Source organism: Euprymna scolopes, chromosome 28 (assembly GCF_053919585.1).
Source record: "Euprymna scolopes isolate OS-2025 chromosome 28, ASM5391958v1, whole genome shotgun sequence".
Classification (NCBI taxonomy): Eukaryota; Metazoa; Mollusca; class Cephalopoda; order Sepiida; family Sepiolidae; genus Euprymna; species Euprymna scolopes.
In genome coordinates, this window is record NC_136509.1 from 52,890,766 (window position 1) to 52,911,481 (window position 20,716).

At 31.3% G+C, this 20,716-nt stretch overlaps 2 protein-coding genes across 3 annotated transcripts in view; one reads left to right on the forward strand and one right to left on the reverse strand.

The window, feature by feature from the left end:
- LOC145249623 (putative oligoribonuclease) overlaps positions 1-20,716 on the forward strand; it is a 123,596-nt gene that overhangs the window by 35,520 nt on the left and 67,360 nt on the right. Inside the window, exon 2 of one of the 2 annotated variants that reach the window (XM_080111353.1) lies at positions 19,313-20,025. The exons of the other annotated variant lie outside the window; for it this stretch is intronic. Coding sequence (XP_079967479.1) covers positions 19,313-20,015 — 703 coding nt within the window. The 3' untranslated portion in view covers positions 20,016-20,025. Of the gene's footprint in view, positions 1-19,312; positions 20,026-20,716 lie in introns of those variants that run through there. 2 annotated transcript variants of the gene reach the window in all.
- Positions 1-20,716, reverse strand: part of LOC145249622 (cyclin-dependent kinase 7-like) — a 54,548-nt gene that overhangs the window by 21,329 nt on the left and 12,503 nt on the right. The window contains exons 2-10 of the mRNA XM_080111352.1: positions 16,861-16,920; positions 12,317-12,418; positions 8,731-8,799; positions 7,633-7,743; positions 6,438-6,556; positions 4,820-4,919; positions 2,917-3,003; positions 1,341-1,490; positions 254-389 (exon numbers count right to left, since the gene is read on the reverse strand). Coding sequence (XP_079967478.1) covers positions 254-389; positions 1,341-1,490; positions 2,917-3,003; positions 4,820-4,919; positions 6,438-6,556; positions 7,633-7,743; positions 8,731-8,799; positions 12,317-12,418; positions 16,861-16,920 — 934 coding nt within the window. The remainder of the gene's footprint in view (positions 1-253; positions 390-1,340; positions 1,491-2,916; positions 3,004-4,819; positions 4,920-6,437; positions 6,557-7,632; positions 7,744-8,730; positions 8,800-12,316; positions 12,419-16,860; positions 16,921-20,716) is intronic.

The window sequence follows — 20,716 nt, forward strand, 5'->3', positions numbered from 1 at the left end:
TCGGCTTCCAGGGTCCATATTACATACGTCATCCATTTTTCTTTATTTTTGTTTTTTAATATAGGGGAAATTTTAGACAAGACCTCAAATCTGTATAACATGCAACTCAAATCTCATTTACATGTTTTAGCAGCAATGACCAGTTCAAGAAAAACTATCTATTAAAAAGAAATTAAAAAAAAAAACACTTTATTTTTAATCTGTAGAAAAAAAAAATTTCATTTAAAAGCAAAAAGAAACCAGAGAAACTTACTTGCGCTGTCACTAAGTTTTCTTTTCATTGACATTTTCATAACAGGATCATCCTTATCCAATTTGTTACTTGGCACGGGCAACTGTGAACCTAAACTGGGGGCAGGTTTGTTACTGAAATATGGCATTTTAAGGGCCTACAATAAAACAAGAAAAAAAAAAAAAAGATACTCAGTAAGAATAAATGATTTGAATTATTCAAACTATTATTCTCAGCTTGATTCTTATATTCACAATGTTTTGAACTGAACCATTTATTGGTCTCATTCTGTTGGCTATGACCAAGTGTGAATTTATGTTATTCTTAGTTATTTTCACCTGTAATAATGGTTTGAACCTCCAACCTCTAAAAGACAGTCACTTAGAAATGATTGCTAATTAATGTTTTTAGCCACTTCATCATGGGAATCTTAAACCTAATTCATATTATTAGATTGGTGCAAAAATAATGTTTTTTGACGTTCAACTCCATGTCAAAAACGATATCATTTTTGAACCAACCTGATATTACAATTATTATGACTACTATTCTCATCTAGAGTGTTATTTTCACAATGTTTCTGTCAGTGTAACCTCTGACCGTCTTCAAGTGTATCTTGTTAAACTCAGGGTTCTTTCTGTTGAACTTGGGAATCTGCATGGAATTTCAAATAGATCCCTTTATTTAATCCATAAGAGTAGCATGCTCTTGTTTCGTCAGCCATGACTAGGTAGAAGTCCTGAATAATTTGCAATTGTATTTTGAGTGCCGCAGTGGCTAAAGTACTTGGTAAAATTCAGTTGTAAGTTGCACTCTTCTTGAGTTGATGGTTCAATCCTCAGTGTGGGCAACACGCAAAATACAATTGTGAATTACTTAAGACTTTTACTCTGTCATAGCTGACAGAATGAGAGAATGCTATCCCTATGGATTAAATAAAATGTTCCATTCAAAATTCTGTGCAAATTCCGAGTTTGACAGATAAATCTGAAGAAGGTTGGTGGGTACATTAATTGAAATGTGAAAATAACACTTAAGAACAATAGTTCGAAGAATGTAAATAATATGAACTCATGCTTCACGTGTTCAATTCATAAAATGTGCTTACGTCTTCAGTTGTGCATCTTTTTAAAGGATCCATACAAAGAAGGGAAGCCATTACATCCAATAAATCATCTGCTGCAGCAGTAAAAATGCAACTCAAAGGATTTGGTGGGAAGACTTTAAATTGAATATAGTCTGGAAGGTCTTGCATTCCCTGAAAAAAAAAAAAAAATCATCTTTTTTTCTCATATTTTCTGAAGATCTGAATTTTAAGAAAATATAAATTGGACAATTTCAGTTTTTAATATAGAAATTAAATTTTATTTATAGTCATTAGCAGATCTGATATCCAGCATTGCTGAGCATTAAATCTGTTGAACACAGCTAATAATATTTGAAAAAATACAATCCTCCCACACCATTTATGATTCATTTATTTATGTACTTGGCATTGCCTGGATGGAGACATTGCTAGGTGGAGGGCTTAAAAAAATTATTCAAAATACTGTCATGTTCAGTTTTTTTAAAATAAGATTTTTTTTATTTGTCTTAATTTTATTATATTTTTGATTTGAATAAATACTCAGTTAATAGTAAATTAAAACAAGAATTCAATATGTAAATATATCAAAGTTACATATAGACGAGAAACACACACAGATATACAATCGTGTCTGATAGTTTTACAGCGGTTATGTTTCCTTTGGCATTTCTTATTTTAGTCAATAATATAATGTCAACTTAAAAAAAGATATCTCACATAATATATATGAATAAATAGGGTACGTGTTCAGAATTCCTCCTCATTCATGAAAAAATAAAGATAAAGAAAAATCTTTTTGATGTACATACCTATGATGGGAAAAATTTTTTTTCTGCATAACAAAATAAGTGTAACCATTTTTGCCTCTTGTAGAATAGTTCATTTTTGCCATGAAATGCTTCATGGAAATATTCTAGCTTGCATTTGTATTGTAGAAGACAGACCACTGTATATTCATTTTCTATGCATATTTGTGGGAGAAGTATTAAGATTCTTTATTTTTTGCTTTACAGCACATCATCCTTATAAGTCATTTTGTATATTCTATAGAGTGTATTTATAGAGTAGTCATTTAATAAATTCTTTGCGCTTAGTAATCCTGATTTGGATTGATATTATAAAAATAAAGTGGGATCTTGAAAAAACTTTTACTTGATGGTAGTGGGTGCTATATAACTGTATCTTTGGTTTTTCCAATGGGAGTTGGAAATAATTTAGTTTAGAGGAGAGAGAGTGCATGGCTTAATTATTAACAGTTAAATAAGAAAGAGAGAATCAATTATGGTTTCAGTGTATGACAATTATTCTCATGTTACCAGACCGTTTTGAGTATGTCTTGCTGATTCAAGCTCCCACACCAAGACTATCTAGCTATGCCTACAATCTTTCAGTCATCATGTCTGACTTATCTGGCCAAATATTATCTTCCTTTCTAAAGATTTTAGGCTATTTCAGGAAAGGAACCTCATGACCATTTTGTGATACTATTGTCATTTTTAAAAAAGTTTCTCCTACCTCCACTCTTGCTTTCCAGCTAATTCTAGTTAGACTAAATTGAAAAAAAAAAAAAAATGAAAGAAAGAACAAAACAACTTGCAGGCCATGTATCTTCTGTTGGTGTGCCTAATGCTTGAAATATACGGGTTAGCTGATCAAGGTCAGATTCACCAGGAAAAAATGGCACCTGAAAATAAAGTAAAAATAAAATAAAATTGAATGAATGAAAATAAAATGAGTGGTGAAAAAAAACAAAAAAAAAAAACAAACATGAGTAAGTTGCTAGAATCTGTGATAAATATAAGTGCTCAACCAATTCATCGAAAATAACCTATTCAATGACATGCAATATGGTTTCCGTTATGCTAGATCTCGTACTAGAGCTGGTATGTTAACTGTAATATCATACAGGATGTGAATTTCTCCATGAAGGCTTCGCTTCAGAAGCAATAACTCTTGACATATCAAAGGTATGGCATAAAGGTTTACTTCACAAAATAGCCAGCTACAGAATAGCTGGAAATATCCTTTCAATTATTAAATCCTTTCTCCCCAATAGGCTCATAAGAGTAGTCGTTGCTGGATCGAAATCAGAAGCTCATAGTATCAATACTGGCATCCCTTAGGATTCTATCCTGGGCCCAACTCTCTTCCTGATCTTCATCGATGATCTCTCAAAATCACATTCTTAGATCATTTGTAGACATTTATGCAGATGACACCACAATCTATGGCAACATTTCAAAGGCCAGCAATAATCAAGATCTTTTTGATTCTCTCTCTTCTGATCTTGAGCACATGGTGCAATGAAGAAAAAGGTAACTGGTTAATTTGAATGTATCTAAAACCAAGCTTCTCTCTTTTCATCATAATCACTCTGACCTCCATCAGGCCTCAATTGAAATGAATGCCTCTTGTCTTGGGGAAGCACTATGTCTTGACAAGTTTCTGGGACTGACTGTCACTCGTGATCTGAAATGGGGCACATACATCAAATCGGTTGCCAAGATCGCTGAAAAAATGGTTGGATTATTCTACCGCTTTAGTAGGTATCCTACTACCAATACAATCCTCTACCTGTATAAAAGCCAAGTACGTCCTAAAATGGAGTAGAGTTGCCACATCTGGGCATCTCTATCCTACCTTAATAGAATTCAAAATTGGATTTGAAACCTAGTAGGTAATGCCCTTTTCTCTTCCTTACAACCTGTTTCCCCACAGAAGAGATGTTGTCAGCCTATCTCTGCTCTATTACTATTTTTATGGCAAGCACTTATCTGAGCTCCAATCTACAGTCTCTCCTAGCTGGACTTTCACAAAAGAAAACTTGACTATCAACAATTTCCCACACTCTCTTTAGGCCTTGATAAGTGGTGATTCTCTTGTTACAGAAAAAGAAAAAAAGAAACAAGAATGAATTCATATTTGTTTTTATAAAACTAATCCTCAGAGCACAGTAATTTATAATTGTTATGAGTTAGCAGATTGAGTTACAAATAGCAAAACCAATGCATATTATTATATTAGAAATGATTTCACTATAAGATATATTGATTTATCTCTCTTAGCTCAACACAACAAAATAACTATTTCTACATATATATATTGAAACAAACATAATGTGTATTATTTTATTAGAGATATTTTTAAAATAGAATTTAGTACAAATCAACCCATAAAAAGAAAAAATATGTATCTGGCACAATCACACCTTGGTTTTTGTTAAATTACCAAAGTTAAGTGAGATTGAGCCTGAACAATACCAGATGAGTGACCATTTGGGAATATCAGGTATTCTATGTGAAAGGTGACACCTCTCTTGGAAAAATGACAAAAACTAATGTCAAAACATCTTGCCCAAACAGGATGCACATACGGCTGAGGACTACAAGAAATGTTATCCTTTGGAGTAAGCTGGCCGAACTTGCCTAGAGTGTGTGTGTCACACCATGATAGGACAGGATTAAACAGATATGAAAAATGACATATTCTCAATTACTTACTCTGAGCAATAATTCTGCAAGAATACAACCTACAGCCCATGTATCAACACCCGTGCTATAATTTTTGGCACCAAATAACAACTCCGGACAACGGTACCATCTAAAAGAAAAACAATGAAAATTTAAAGAGTTCTACTATTAACCGACTATTTATTGAAATAAAAAATGTAATGGTATAAAATTTAAAAAATAAAAATTGGTTCTTAACCAGAATTCCTCCCATAAAAAATATAAAAATTAATGAAACATCTGTATAATGTACATACTTATGATGAAACAAACATTATATTCCAAAAATAATGTAAATCAAGTAGTTTTATTTTTATATAAGGAAATCCAATTTTATGAGCATACGAGAAGTGTCTGTCTTGGCTATCATATTAAAAAATAACTCAACAAACAAAGGTAGATAACAATAGTCCATACTTACTAGATTTATGTTGTAATGCCTATGAATTCCCATTACTCTCTAGAAAATGATTTTCATTATAAAAAATAAAACTACTTAATCAATTTATGTAACTTTTGGAATGAGATACTTTTGTTTTGTCACAGGTACATCATACAGATTTTTTTTTTGATTTTTGTGCTATAATATAGGGGGAATTACAAATAAGAAACAAACTTTTAAATCTTATTTAATGAAAAAATAATTAAATCAAGTCTATCAGAAATGCAGTTTGGTTTATTTGTAAACAAGTCAGTCATTTTAGTCTTTTGTTAATAATTGAAAAATAAAATAAAATTATTTTGAAATTTGACAGGAATTTAAAAGCGTTTTAACTATACAATGGAAAGTCATTTAAACTGGTTTTAAAATTGTGTATTAAAAGACTGAAAGTTTGGAAGCTATTTACATCCGTTAATTTTATTAATAGAAATTAAATTAATGAATAAATGATATTGTCTATTTATATATCTATAAAAGTGAAAATGTGTGTGGGTGAGGACACTTCTCAACCTATATACTCAATGAATTTTTAATCTACAGACTTGAAATTTGGTATATAGGGTATTCAAACATGTGAAAAACTTCGTAATCAGTTTTCATAAGGAAAAAAGGACTGCTAAGGAGTCAAAATGGAAAAATTGGTACCTGGGGGTCATCAGATTTTTATCTGTCAACTCATGACTGCACATGTGCAAATCATTCACATGACAGCTTCCTAATGTTAAGAATAAATAAGTTTGAAACACTTTTTAAAGATTGTGGTAAGCTGGCCTAATGGTTATCGTACTTAACTCACTGTCTTTAGGTTTTGGTTTCGATTTCAGCTTGAGTATTTTTTTTTAATTACGAGAAGTGAACTATTTAGAAATACTTGCATGCATATGTCTCAGTTTCTTTCTGTTTTTTTTTTTTCAAGAAATTTAAACTTACATTTAATACCGGGCAATGCCAGGTACATCTGCTAGTAATTAATAAATTTAACTTTCCAAATCCTATTTTTAAAAAATTGTAATAAAAACATAATAGTTAAAAACAAAAAGAGTGTAAATTAATCTAAGATGGCATAAATTGAAATGAGGATTTGTCTAGAGATGAAGAGTCAAAATCTGAGTAAAAAATTAATGGTGATGTGTCAGGTTTGCTTAAGAGAAGTTCACTTTGACTTACCGCGTAACAACCTGATGAGTATAAATTCTGTTCGGAGAGCCATAAAATTTAGCCAAACCAAAATCTCCCAACTTGAGTATACCTTTCTCATTGATTAACAAATTATTAGGTTTCAAATCCTAGAAGGAAAACAAGAAAATGATTTCAATATTTAAGTAAAATACAAGTTTTAAAGAAAAGAAAAGATTTCGTCAAAGAGTAATGAAAAGAAATTTAAATTTCTATATAAAAAGTAGGTATGTGTTTATATATTTGTATGTACTGGATTCACTTCTAAACTAATTAATCATTATGAATTTTAGAACACAATTGCTAGCCATAAGGTGCCATAATGTGGACTATATTTTGTTTAATTTACTTTTATGCAAAAGGAGATAGAAGCCCTACGTGAAAATACCCCTGAATTTTGTGAAATTTTTAACAATAGATATTAAACATCAATTCATAAACAGTTCTCAAATTTCAGTTTCTTTGGAGTATTTTAAAGGAGGTATAATATGGGAAAGCCTCCCATTTGAAATTCAAATGTATCAAATTTGATCCATAGTTTAAATTTTAATTTTTTAAAAATAGCTTAAATTTTAGATATTTTCTAGAATCCAAATCTTGTAATGGATTTTCATCAAAACTGGAATAAGAATATTCGACATAAGATTTAACATCTCTTTTTTATTTTAATCTCTATAAGGTGACATAATAGTGGTACAAAACTGTTCTGTTCATGGAAAATAATTTTACCTGTCCTGAGATTTGTATTCTAGTTTTTTTGTTTTTACTAATTGCTCATCAAGGCCCAAAAACCACACAAGAATAATGGTTAAAGAGATTGTCTGTTGATGAGCAACATCTTGCGAGGATTGGAAACAATAACTGAAATGGTCACGATTTGATTATTTTAGGCAGATGACCTGACAAGAGTATGTTAATATTGGACTTGAAAGTTACCATGTTGTAGTCAGCAGGGAAGTAGCCCCCATGGTATTGTATTCCACAGATATGGAGTTCTTAGAAAGAAACTTTGTTTATGGAAATTCTGTTTAGTTTTAGGGACCAGCGGGAATTTCAGTTGCTTTTCACATTAAAATTGGATTTTTTTAAAAAGTCCAAATGCAACGTGTTGCCTACAGATGAAAATAAAATTTTGGAATCATATAGAACAAAGTATGGAAAAAGCCATTTCACTTGTACCACTAACCCTGTGAAGTATCCAGTGTTTGTGCAGGTAGTGCAGTCCCTGCAATGTCTGTAAAATATATGATTTTATATGAGGTGGTGTCAGCACAATGCTGCTATCTTTAATGATGATCTGTAAAGAAAAAAAAGAAAAGAATTACATATGAAAAAAGAAAAGGAGAAAAATTGAGAGGAAGAAAGTGTGTGAATGTGTGCACAAGGGAGAGCAGGAGTTCTCGTTCAGTATAAAAGAAAGAAAGACAAAGAAAGTTGACTAGTTGTTTGAAAAATCTACCAACAAAAAAGAAAGGAATTTCTTTAATGCACTAATTTGGTCCATTGTGACTCAATGGAAATGAATATTACAGTAGTTTATCATAAAACAATCAGAATTACACAAAATCTGATGATGTAAGGTTTGTATGTGTATCTCAGGTAGTGTCTGACTTTTTACTATAAGCGAACACACACAAATTTACAACTTTCCTTTATATAATAAATGAATAAAATAATGAGAAAAGATTGATCATAAAAAGATGGTGAAATATTTTGTGCAACTACATGCCAATACCTTAAAAATGTCAGAAATTTTTTTAATTAAAATATTTTAGACTTAAGAGCATTCTCTGGGTGCCTCACGCAGTAAACAATGAACTTACTTCAACCGAAAGAGGAGAGGCAACACGCTTTGCATAAATCCATCAAGAAAACCATTCTCCATATAAAGATATTGAATAAATGAATTGGACATTAAATGTTAGCCCTTTAGTTTGAAAAACTCAAGTATTTCCGACTGGATGTGTGAAAATGCTTTAGTATCAGGTTTAGAAAGAGCTTAGGGTGATGTGACTTGAGAAGTGGAGAATAGAAAAGGTGATGACTAAAGTCCTAGAGCGAGAAGACGGAATTGGCTAAGGGTTCTCCTGGGGCAACCAGCATGAATTAAGAAATTAGCAAAGCTGGATATAAGCATAAGACAACAAAATCTATAGAGGGGATCATATTTTATACATTAGATTACAATTTATGATGATAAAGAAAATATAACAAACATGTTTTATTTTTTCTTTATCACCATAAAATGATCATGGGTCCATAAAGAAAGGGAGACTAAACTTACCTCAAGATCTGTTTCCATAAAGTCAAATACAAGACTTACATTTGATTTGTGTCCAAAAACATTTAAAAGCTGGGGAAAAAAAGGAAAAGATAAAAAGAAAATAAATCACTCAGGATTTCACAGACATGGCTAATTTAGGGAAACGTAAAATAAAAAAAACAGAATTCTATCTTTTTTTAAGTTGATATAAGATTATTGATTAAAATAGCAATACACACAGATGATAAAAAGCTTTGGATAATCACAGAAAACCAAAGCATTTTAAGTCTTCAAAATACAACTGTTTTGTTCGGAAATGAATATTCTTACAAATGAATTAATAAATAATAATGTGCATTATATATTTTAAGAGTTTTAAGCAAATAAAATGATAAAAATGTTAACATCATAAAACAGCATTATCGGTAAAGTTTTTTAAAGACCCTCCACGCCACCCCGGATTTGTAAATGCTCATACTGCGTTTGTATTAAGTATTTTGTCATGAAATTTAAACATTAACCAGAAGTGATGTCATTTTTAATAGTTTAGGGTGTCTGAAATACCTTTGACCACTCGTTTTGTGTTTAAAAAAAAAAAAAGACTTCAACATGAAAAATTTTCCTCAGACACCCACTGTTAAATAAAGCAATCTTTTTACTGTTTTTGTCCATTAAAAGTATAATTTTATGTTGTTTTCTCTTGTGGTAGCTAGCAATTTAAAATCACGATATCTGGAAAAAAATCGTTTTAATTTGAGCTTGAGTGTAAGACTGTCTTGTAGTATTAACAGCAGCAGCGATAGTATGGCTGTAAACAACAGATGTTTTTTTGTTGTTGATATTCCAGAATGAATTTTTTTTTAAATTGAAAATATGAATATAAAAAAAATGTTCTGACATGTTTAGTTAGAGCTATTTTATTATCAACCATATAAATATTTAAAAAATTTAATCAATGCTCAAATTTTAAAAATATTTATATGATTAAAAAGACAAGAAAATAAGCTTTCAAATTTATAACTTATGTGCATTAGTAGCAGTGTCAGAAATTTCGTGAAAATAGTGAATAATTCCACCCCATCTTTCCAAGCTTATAACTCCTCGAAAAATGTAATTCAAGCCCTAATTTTTTTTTTCAATTAAAGGAGCAAGGACCAAGGTTTTATTAAAAAAAAAAACAAAAAAAAACAATGTGTTTTTTTTTTTTTTAAAAAGGTTTTAAACTTCGGACTTTACGGGTAAATTTCTAAAAAAGCGATTTTTTTTTTTTTTGTTTTAAATTTGAATATATTATTTATTGACCTTTTCTCTTCAATTTGTGATATATAAAACTCCCCGACATAAATTAATTATTTACTTTTTAATAGACATTTCAAAATGAGAGGCGTGAATTATTCGACCCCCTGTCTTTCCAAGCTTATAACTCCTCGAAAAATGTAATTCAAGCCCTAATTTTTTTTTCAATTAAAGGAGCAAGGACCGAGGTTTCATTAAAAAAAAAAAAAAAGACAAAAAAAAACAATGTGTTCTTATAAAATAAGGTTTTAAACTTCGGACTTTACAGGTAAATTTCTAAAAAAGGGATTTTTTTTTTTGTTTTAAATTTGAATATATTATTTATTGATCTGTTCTCTTCAATTTGTGATATATAAAACTCCACGACATAAATTAATTATTTACTTTTTAAGAGAAAGTTGAAAATGGGTGACACTTGGGGCGGGGCGTGAATTTAAAAAAACGTTTGTCTAAAATATTATATTCGGTTTATTGGAAAGAACATAAAATTTCACATTGACCCTGAAAATATCATAAAAATAGAATCAATAGAAAAATTTTGATAGATTTTTAAAGTTTAAAAATTGAAAAATATTGAGTTCGGAAAATTCATTAGTTTAAAAAAAAAAAAAAAAAAATATTTCTATTACTTTTAAAACAACTGTAATAGTTTATTTTGGAAGTATAATCCATAAAGAAAATAAATAACCCACTTTTAACAGAGAAATTACGAGATTTTTATATTGTATTCGCAGTTTCGTGTTAGGGGTGTCAAAAATTCCTACAAAAATTCTGATACTGCTAGTGCATTAGTTTTTAACAGCAAATTAAACAGTGTTTTGCTTTGAACAACAAAGAATGTGAAATATGACTTTTTTGGTTCACGTGGATGAGCAGTACACCCCTCTATGTTATTTTTATTTTGGTCTTTTGTACAATGTTTTCAGTGAATTATTATCGAATGAAAACTAATACACCCAATTATAAAAAAAAAAAAAATGCAAAATCGATATTTAAATATTTTTAGGAAGTGCTCAGTTTCTAGTGAACAGGAAAGTTTATAAACGAAATAATGTGTTACACAGTAGAAAAAAAGACATGAAATGTAATTGAAAATAAAAATCAAAATAATTCAAAATTTGTGAACAATTTTCAGCTTTAGCAAAAAGTTTTTTTTATATTTAAATAGGTGGGCAAAAAATACTTGATACTTTTCTAAATGTCACGTTTTCTGTTATTGATGTCACTTGTTTTATATAAAATTTATTTTTGTCTGTCATAATTCTTGTAAAGTTTCACACTTCTCATTTATGTAAGTTTGCATATTTAAAAGTAATTTGATGTTCAAAATCTGAGCCATAACATTTTCAAAAAGCCAATATTTATGAACCACTAACTGTAAATATGAGTGTCAAACATCCTCATAACAAAAAAAATAAAAAATAAACTCCCTTAATCCTACCTTTAACCCTAGGTATGAGCGCCAAGCCTTCTCCTAAAAACTTCTTTAGCCCTAAAAATAATGCTGTCTGAGTGGCAAGCTCCCCACTAAACAAGCAGTAGTTGAACAAAATTGCTGTTTGATAGCCAAACAAATAGCAAACATTCTCAAGATTTCCATGGAAAATGAAAAAACAAACTTTTTAACAAATTCAATATGGGATAACTTCTTTTGTTTATTTCTTACCTATAAGTGATTTATAGATTTAAAAAAAAATTGTGTACTATTAAGCAATTTATTAAAATCGAAAATGCAATTGCATAAAATAAATCAATTTTTTTTTTTAAATCATAAAAAATTTTAGCAGGAAATTAAATCTGCCATAATATTTATTGTGTAAATAAGTCAGCCATTTTAATCTTTTGATAATAGTTAAAAACAAAAATGAATAGGTTACTTTGTTACGCTTTGAAACTTGAAAAGGATTTGGAAACAAACTATCAAATAGAAAGTTATTTCTGGCTTTAAAATTCTGAGAAAATCCTTCTGTTGATTGAAAATTTTGCATACTATTTACATCCAATAATTTTATAGAGATTAAAATAACATTACCTTAATAAAATTAGTTATATTTTTGCAACAATTTAGTTCCATTAATAATTGAATGGCCAAAATTTATTGTAATAATTGAATTAAACTTTTAAAATATTATAAATAAATTGGACTGGCAAAAAAAAAAAAAAAAAAGACAACCAAAAATAAAACAATATAGTTTAAAAAAATTTATAAACAAGTAAAAAAAGAAAACAAAAAGTAAAAAATCTCCTGGGCAACACCAGATAGGTATAATTAGCAAATAAATAAGGTAAATCAGTATATAAGTAAACTTACCCCAATGATATTAGGATGACTAATTTCTTGTAATAATTTTATTTCTCGCAAGGCAGTTCGGTTAATTCCATCAGCCGCTTCAGCTCGTGTACCAATTTTGATCTGTTGGAATATCAAAATTATATTACAACAAATGATCAAATTAAATGAATTCAGAAATAATGGTATAAAAAAGGGGAAAAGAAAGAGGTCATTTAAATACTTGACAGAATTTGATCCCTATACAGATATTGCATTAATTACTTTTGATTTTCATGCCTCTACAAAGTGGTGTGGTCATTTTTTTATATATAACTAGCAGGACCCGTTAACCGGTGTTGCCCGGTAGAAGTGGTAGCAGTCCTGGTTATTTCCATTTATTGTTCAAGTCTTCCTCTTCTTTTCAACTCTTCCACCAATAGTATTAAATTAAATTCCAGTTTGATGCCATCTTATATTAATGTGTAAAAACAATTACAGTTTTTTTCACTTTACTTCTTTGAGTATTGTCATGTTAAGAACAGCTTTCAGAATAGACATCCCAAATTCTCCATAGTAAAAACAGTTTTCGGAATAGATACCTTCAACATCCCCATGTTTAGAACAGTTGTAAGAGTAGACAACCACCTTTTCTTTAGGGGGGGGTGCAGTGTTGGTAATAGAGAAGTAGAATTGTTTATTGCGTGTGCGCACAAACCTGGCAGCAAGAATTCTCTAAAAGTACTTGTCTCCACAAAATTACAATGGGATTTTCTTAATTAGCATAGTTGAAAACCTACAAAAGTTGTCATTCTCCAGAAAACTGTGGAAGTAGACCTAATGTAAAAATTACCCCCCTCCCCACTTATAAAAAAAAGAAAAAAGTTTTTTCTCAATGCAGTGTGCTAAAATGGACCTTGTGTCTATGTCTGTCCTCTGCTATAAAGTAACTATTCTTTTTATTATTATTATTATTGATTTTTGGTAATATTTAACTATTTGAATTATACAAAATCATGTTTCATTTTGGCAAAACCTCCAAAATAGATTCTCAAGTTTTTTTAAACTTGAAGGAAAAATAATTACACACACACACACACACAAAACACTGTCGAATAAAGAAAAAAAATATCCTAATTTAAAAAAGAAAGTAAAATGAGTGCATCAAAAATAACTAAAAGTAGCAAATAACCGTTTTAGCAAGTGTCAAAGGCTAGATACTTTACTCTTCTACCTACTTGGATTTGTTGTTCATTGCAATTTATTTAAATGCTTTTATTAGTTTCAAAAAAGAAATCTTGTCTCATTTACTAAGAGAATAGTTAACATTAGTTTTAAAAAAAAAAAAATGCATGGCGATAATTGTGTGTCTAGCTAAATGTTAGGGTATAACTACATGAATTTATGATCATGAGCATGGTAGAATGTTGTATTTGGTTTAACATGCATATAAGTATTGATTTCTGTAGAGTAAGCGGCCATATTATTTAAGAATATAGAATTTTATATTCTCAGCCAATGAGAATAGCCGGAATGTTATGAGGAGAAATCATTATTTTCAAGAGAAGTGTAATATTAGTTGTATGTGTATGAGTGTTTGTCAGGGCAATATAGTTATAATGTTTATATATTTATCCGGTGTCGACTGGGAGCGGTGGCAGGACTTGATTTAGAGGAGAAAATATGAACTACTTCGTATAAATAAGTTTGTGATCATGATGATGAAACTCGTAGGAAGTGATGTAGGATTTTGACATACCAAATTAATGTGTATGTAACATGGTCAAAAGTTACATAAGATGGTGATTAATAGTTTAGATATAATAAATTTGTATGTGATTTGGTTTAGAGAGGAATTTCTGCAACCAAGATATTCTATACAGGATAATGAAAAAAGAATGCCCAACGCAAGGGTTATGTTGTAGCTCTGGACATTAGAAAGTGATTTTTAAGCTGTTAAATTAGAAAATAGAAATAAGTCAAGTATCATGATTCATGTGTGTTCTTAATCCAAAGAAAAACAATAGTTCCTGAAAGAAAAATAGTATTTTAGAAAAGAACCCCCCCAAAAAAGTGAAAGAAACAAAGATATATATATAAGGTGGTTTCGTGGCCAAGTTAAAATCTCCCGACAGCAGGAATTGTTACCCTACGCTGATCATTGTGTAAGCATGAAACACTAGTGTCTCTAGGTATAAAAGAATAATTGTTATTTAATTATAATTGGGTGTGTGTGTGTGTGTGTGTGTGTATATATATATATATATATATATATATATATATATATATAAATATATACACATACATACATAGATACAATAGTGTCCAAAACTAAGGGACAAAAATTTTAAAACCTAATATTTGTTAGAAATAACAACTGTGAAAAGCTAAAATTTTGACAACTGGTAGTCATTATCATCCATAATAACATACTAAAATTTGAATTATTTGTAAAGGATAGAAAAAGAATTATAATTATTTATTTTCAAAATAAGATATTTTTTGGACGCTACTGTATATATATATATATATGAGAGAGAAAGAGAGAGAGAGAGCTTATTTTCCTTGATTTTTGAAGATAACTAATTTTTCTCCAATTTTATTATGATGCAAATGTTTTTCGGAATGTTTTTTAATGGATAAAATTAGAAGATAGTTTTTAAAAAAAAACAACACAAAACAAACAATAATAATATAGTGTTTGATAGAATGTTTATACAAATAATAGATTTAAACTTGAGAGTAATTTTTTTCAAATCTGTTCATTATTAATTTTGGAATGGCCAATTTCTCAAGTAGACTGTCTGAACTAATGTTTGGTTTTACATTGCATATCCACCTAATCATTATCTTGTCATTTCTCTGAAGTCGGGCAAGTGAAACCAAGGTCAGGGCCCAACACTCACTGCCATACAACATTGTGCTACTTATGTAGCTATCATAGACATTACCCTTGGTATTAATTAGGATGGCTCAGGATGTTAGGATTGGGAGAAGTTCTCTAAACTTTCCCCAAGCTATCTTGATTGGTGGTCAAACTTGATTTGCAACTACCTCCAGCACTCAGCATGTCTTGTAAATAGCAATAAGAGTTTACTACCCCTAGAGTATTGTTGTCTATTTCAACTTGAGCGTGCTAGTCCTTCACATCTCCTACATCTAAAGTATGAATCTGGTGTAAGCCTTCCATGCATTTTACTGCACTTTTTGTGAACCTGTTGCTGCACTGTATGGCATTGCTTCTACCCTCCTGTCTATACATACTGCCAGAATCCTTCAAAGACTGCAGGTCTGAGTCACTATCAACTTTATCTTTATAATATTGATCCTCAGACCTTTTGCTTCCATACTTTCGATCCTTATTTTATCTTGTGCATAACTTCTGCTATTATGACCAGGTCATCAGTATACAGTAGTTTCCATGTGCACCTTGTTCTGAACTCATTAGAGAGAACAACAAGGAACTGAAGACTGATACTTATTTATACTGAACTTATCAAACAAAATATTAATATTTTGATTAAATTCTATCTCACTAAGACTACACTATAAAAAAAAACAAAATAAAACAGACTAAAAAGGGTAACATCTTTATATTAAAACTTCTATCTCTCTACCTCTCTTTATCTTTCTCTCTCTTCCCTGTTTTTCCACACACCCCTACCTCATACTTTTCACCTCTGCAAAGCCCATTGTTCTCCATTAAAAATATAATAATGTAAGTCATTCACCTCTCCTTTATATAATAACATTGATAATGCTCCCCCACTACCTAACAAAACCTGGCCCAGTTGACTTCTATAGATTATTCATCTAGGGTAACACTGATCAAGAATATACAAACTTAGTGGGTGTTTGTTTTATAGTTTTGACTTCTAGCTGGACACACACACACACAAGTGCATTTTATATAATAGATAACATATTCAAATGCTGATGCGTATATCATCACTATATTCAGTTCAAAGTCTGTTTTACATCCTGGCATGTGTCGAATAGCTTTTAGAAACTGACTTCTAAACTAACTTTACTCAGTTCAGGTTTTTATTTATCCTTCTTTCAAATCCATTTTTATCATTTTTTCTCACATTTTCCTTGACCTGCCTCTGTGAACTGTTCTACATCTACTAACCCAAGAACTCTCATTCTTTCAATGTGGCCATACCATCAAAGTCTCCTCTTCTGTACACATCTTCCTATACTGTTGAGATTTAATCTTCCTTTGAGGTGATCACATTACACAACCATCATATCATTTTATTATTTCTCTCCATACGACACATGTCCTCAACCATCACTGGTTAGGTTTCACCTCCATAAATTATCATACTATGTATGCATGCTTGATAAACAAATGACAACAAATTATATGCACATGGGGAGAGGCATCTGATAAGGAAGCAGGAGCATCTTATGAAAAGAAAATATAATAGTTCATTTACTTATACAGTGATACTCTAACCTTTTGAAATATAGAACTTCTTTTTTTTTTAGATTCTTTTAAAAAAATTACTTTATAGTTTACAGAGAGGGAGGGGGTTATTTTTCAGTTCATACTTTGTTTCTGAATCGTCTTAAAAACGTACCTTTTTAACAGCAACAATTTTATCATATTTCAAATCTCTGGCTTTATAAACAGTAGCAAACTGTGAAAAAGAAAAAAAAATGTAATATCAAAAATATTTTCAATATTACAAGAAAATAAAAGATTTTCTTTCAAAACAATATCAACACTTTTGGGAAAAATAATTCAATGAAGGAATATATGTATTATTTCGATTATTCCAATTATTGTTCTAGAATGTTTTTCTCATAATGTTCCGGTTGATGTAACTTTTAACCTTCTTCAAGTGCATCTTGTTGAACTCAGAAATCTTTCTTTTGAACTCTGAAATCTGCATGGAATTTCAAATTGAACCCTTTATTCAATCAGCCAGTAGAAGTTTTAAGTAATTTGTAATTGTACTCTTAGTATTGCCCACATTGAGAATTGAACTTTTAGTCTCCAGAAGACTGTGACTTAGAACTGATTATTACTCAATGCATATATCCATTACGCTACAGGTCTGCAATCCTCATCTAAAAAATTTAAAAGCATAATGTTATTTAAATAAATTACTTTAGCAATAAAATTGGTCGCACATCTTCCATTAATACATTTTTTTTTATTTTTAACTATTTCTTTTTTTACTAAAAACATTTTTTTTAAATATTAATAGAATTTGGAAAATTAAATTTAATTATTATACCATTGTTCATTAATTTGTTAATTGAACCAAATGAATATAAAAGTATAACTAAATTTGAGAAAAGATGAGCTTTCTTGCCTTTAACAGTCTGGAATGTTTACAATATCAGATAGCAGGCCTTAAAAAGGGAGTTAAGAGTTATATGACAACTGCAGAAAGAAGAAAACCGGCAAGATTTTTGGCATATTGAGAGGGTATGACCATATAGGTTTGGACAATTACATTTATAGACATGGGTGATAATAACAGACCAATTAGATGCTAGAATCACTTCATAAAATATACTGGATCTTCTTGAATTCTTCAATTATAGCTTTCCATCTTGACATGAGAAGACTAATATGCTCTGCTGATCATGACTGGATTAATTCTTTACCTGGAAAAGCTTCTGACAGAATTGATGATAGCATTTTTTTGGACAACTACATTTTCTATTACAAGAATGGCTCTACACTCAAGCATTCAGTCTGGTGTGTATGAGCATTTTTTTTGTTTTAATCAAATAAATAAAATGCCAAAATGGATTCTGAAGGGTTTAACTTTGTAATTAAGTCAATTTTTTAATAGGATTTAAAAAGTTTCATTTTATTTTATGTGATTGCATTTTTTATTTAAATAAAAGTAATAATTCAGTGTGTAATTATCAAAGTTACTTTAACACAAGAAATGCACACGCGTTTTAAAGTGTCTCAGAAATATAGAGATGAAGCATACAATGTCTCTTTTGAAAAGTTTCTTAAAAGAAATCATGAGGTTTTAAGTTTACAATTAAAAGGTACAAGCTAAAATTTATATGATTTGCAAATGCTCACTCTGGTTACATTTTTTTGCTAAGCTTATATAATTGTTTTTTTTTTTTTTGCTAGGATTATATAATTTTTTTGCTAGTATTATATAATTTTTTTGCTAGGATTATATAATTTTTTTGCTAGGATTATATAATTGTGAAAGAACCACATACAATATGTAGCTAAAACAGAATAGAGTAACTTGCCCAGCTTGCAACCAGCCCTCAGTGCAACCACTTTGTGTAACTCTGTCACCAGTGAAGTTTGAAAAGAATAAGTTCGTTGGTGGCTTCCCTTGATTTAACTCTAACATCATTTTTCACTTCCGGTTCACCATTGGTGCATATGCTTGGCACAAGTTGATCTGAAGTTCTGGTTGCACAAAAAACATCACTCAGCGAAATTTCGGTGAGTTTTTGACAGTATCATTTTTGCACATGCTTATATTGCTTTCTGCCTGTACATCAACTCATCCTGTTAATGGAATGTTAGGAGTGTTATTTATTCATGTGAATTATATTCATGGTAGTAAATAGCCACAGAGAGGAAGTGGTTGCACTTAGGGCATGACTGGAATCAATATTGCCCACTGGCAACCAATGTGGTTGCAGGAAGTGCAGAAGAAAATATTGCATGTCCTTTGTGCAACCAAAAGCCAGTTCGTAGTCGTTTCGTAAACTCTAGTAAGTTGTTCCTGTCCCAAGAGCTCAGAAACATTATAATCTAGATCTAGATCTACCTGTATGGCAGAATTCAAATCTGCACAAGACCGGCCACCTCTGACTCATTGAGGAAGAGAGAGCGTGGTGTGTGTGCATATATGGTGAGTGTGTGGGTGGATGTGTGTGTGTGGGTCCCTGTGTGTGTCTGTTTGTCTCTGTGTGTATGTAGATCTATCTCTGTGTGTGTGTCTGTGTGTGTTTGTTTCTGTGTTTGTGTGTGTGTGTACAAAAAAGATTTGACAAGGTCTTTTTATTTTTTTCTCTCCTCTGTTTGTTTAGGTCTACAATGAAGACCAAGTGGACCCAAGAAAACTTGCAGAATGCCCTTCAAGCAGTGAGCAATGGCATGTCAAAGAGGGAGGCAGCGTCCACTTTCAACATTCCATGGGGAATATTTGCCTGTAAAATAACTGGCAGAAGAAAGATGGACACCACAGCACCCCAGACTTATCTCACACCCCAAGAAGAGGGAGAAATCATCAAGTTCATCAAAGACTCATCACATAGAAACTTTGGGCAAACAAAACAGGAGCTAATGTTGACAGTCCAAAGCATGCTGAACGCAAGGGGGCGAACAACAAAATGGCCAGCCAACATGCCATCTGAAAAGTGGTACTGTTTGTTCAAGAAAAAGCATCCGGAAGTAGTTCTGCGTACTCCTCAAAAACTTGGAAAGCAAAGAGCTCTTGTCAGAAAATCATCCATAATGAAGTGGTTTGCTGATTTCCAAGCCACCGTCACTGACATTGATGCTAGTATTTTGCTAGATCCATCAAGGATCTACAACTGTGATGAGTCTGGCTTCAGTTTAGACGCTTCCTCTGGGAAAGTTCTGTCTTTTGTGGGGACAAAATTTGTTTATCAAGTTGGCAGTGAACAAAAGACAATGATTACCGTTCTTGTATGCTGCAGTGCGAGTGGACACTTTGTGCACCCAATAATGATCTATCCTGGCACACAGTTAAGGGGATTCAGACCATAGGAAGTGTTTGACAATTCATTCATCACAAAGTCCAAAAATGGATGGACAAATCATCTTCCTGGAATTGTTGCAACAGGTCTTCCACCCCCAAATAGCCCATGTGAAGCGGCCCATCCTCCTTCTGGTCGATGGACATATCAGTCACCAGTCTATTGAAGCGACTTTTTGCAAGGACAATGGCATCATCCTGTATGCCCTACCTCCACATGCATCCCACCTTATGCAGCCATTGGATGTTGGGGTTTTCAAGACAATGAAAGCGGAATGGCAGAAATCTGTCAAAAAACAAAATGAACTGGAAATTGTCATCAAGCGCACATTTGCACTTGTTTTCAAAGAGGCATATGAAACTACCATCAAGCGAGATCTGGCCCCACAAGCTTTCAGGAACAGTGGCATATATCCACTGGATCCAAACAACATTGAGTGGCAGAAGATATTGCCAGACATCACAGCAGAGGATCAAACCAGTGCTTCAGTTCCACAATTTCCTGCTGTCATCTTCATCATCATTGCCAGCGCCAGCATCGTCTTCACCATCTTCCCTACCAATGCCAACACCTGCACCAGTAGCAGCATCTTCATCATCAGCGCCTGCATCGTCTTCATCATCAATGGCAGCACCTGTATTGCCAGCTCCTGCATCATCTTCATCATCTTCCTTGCCGATGCCAACAAGAACATCATCTTCATTGTCAGTT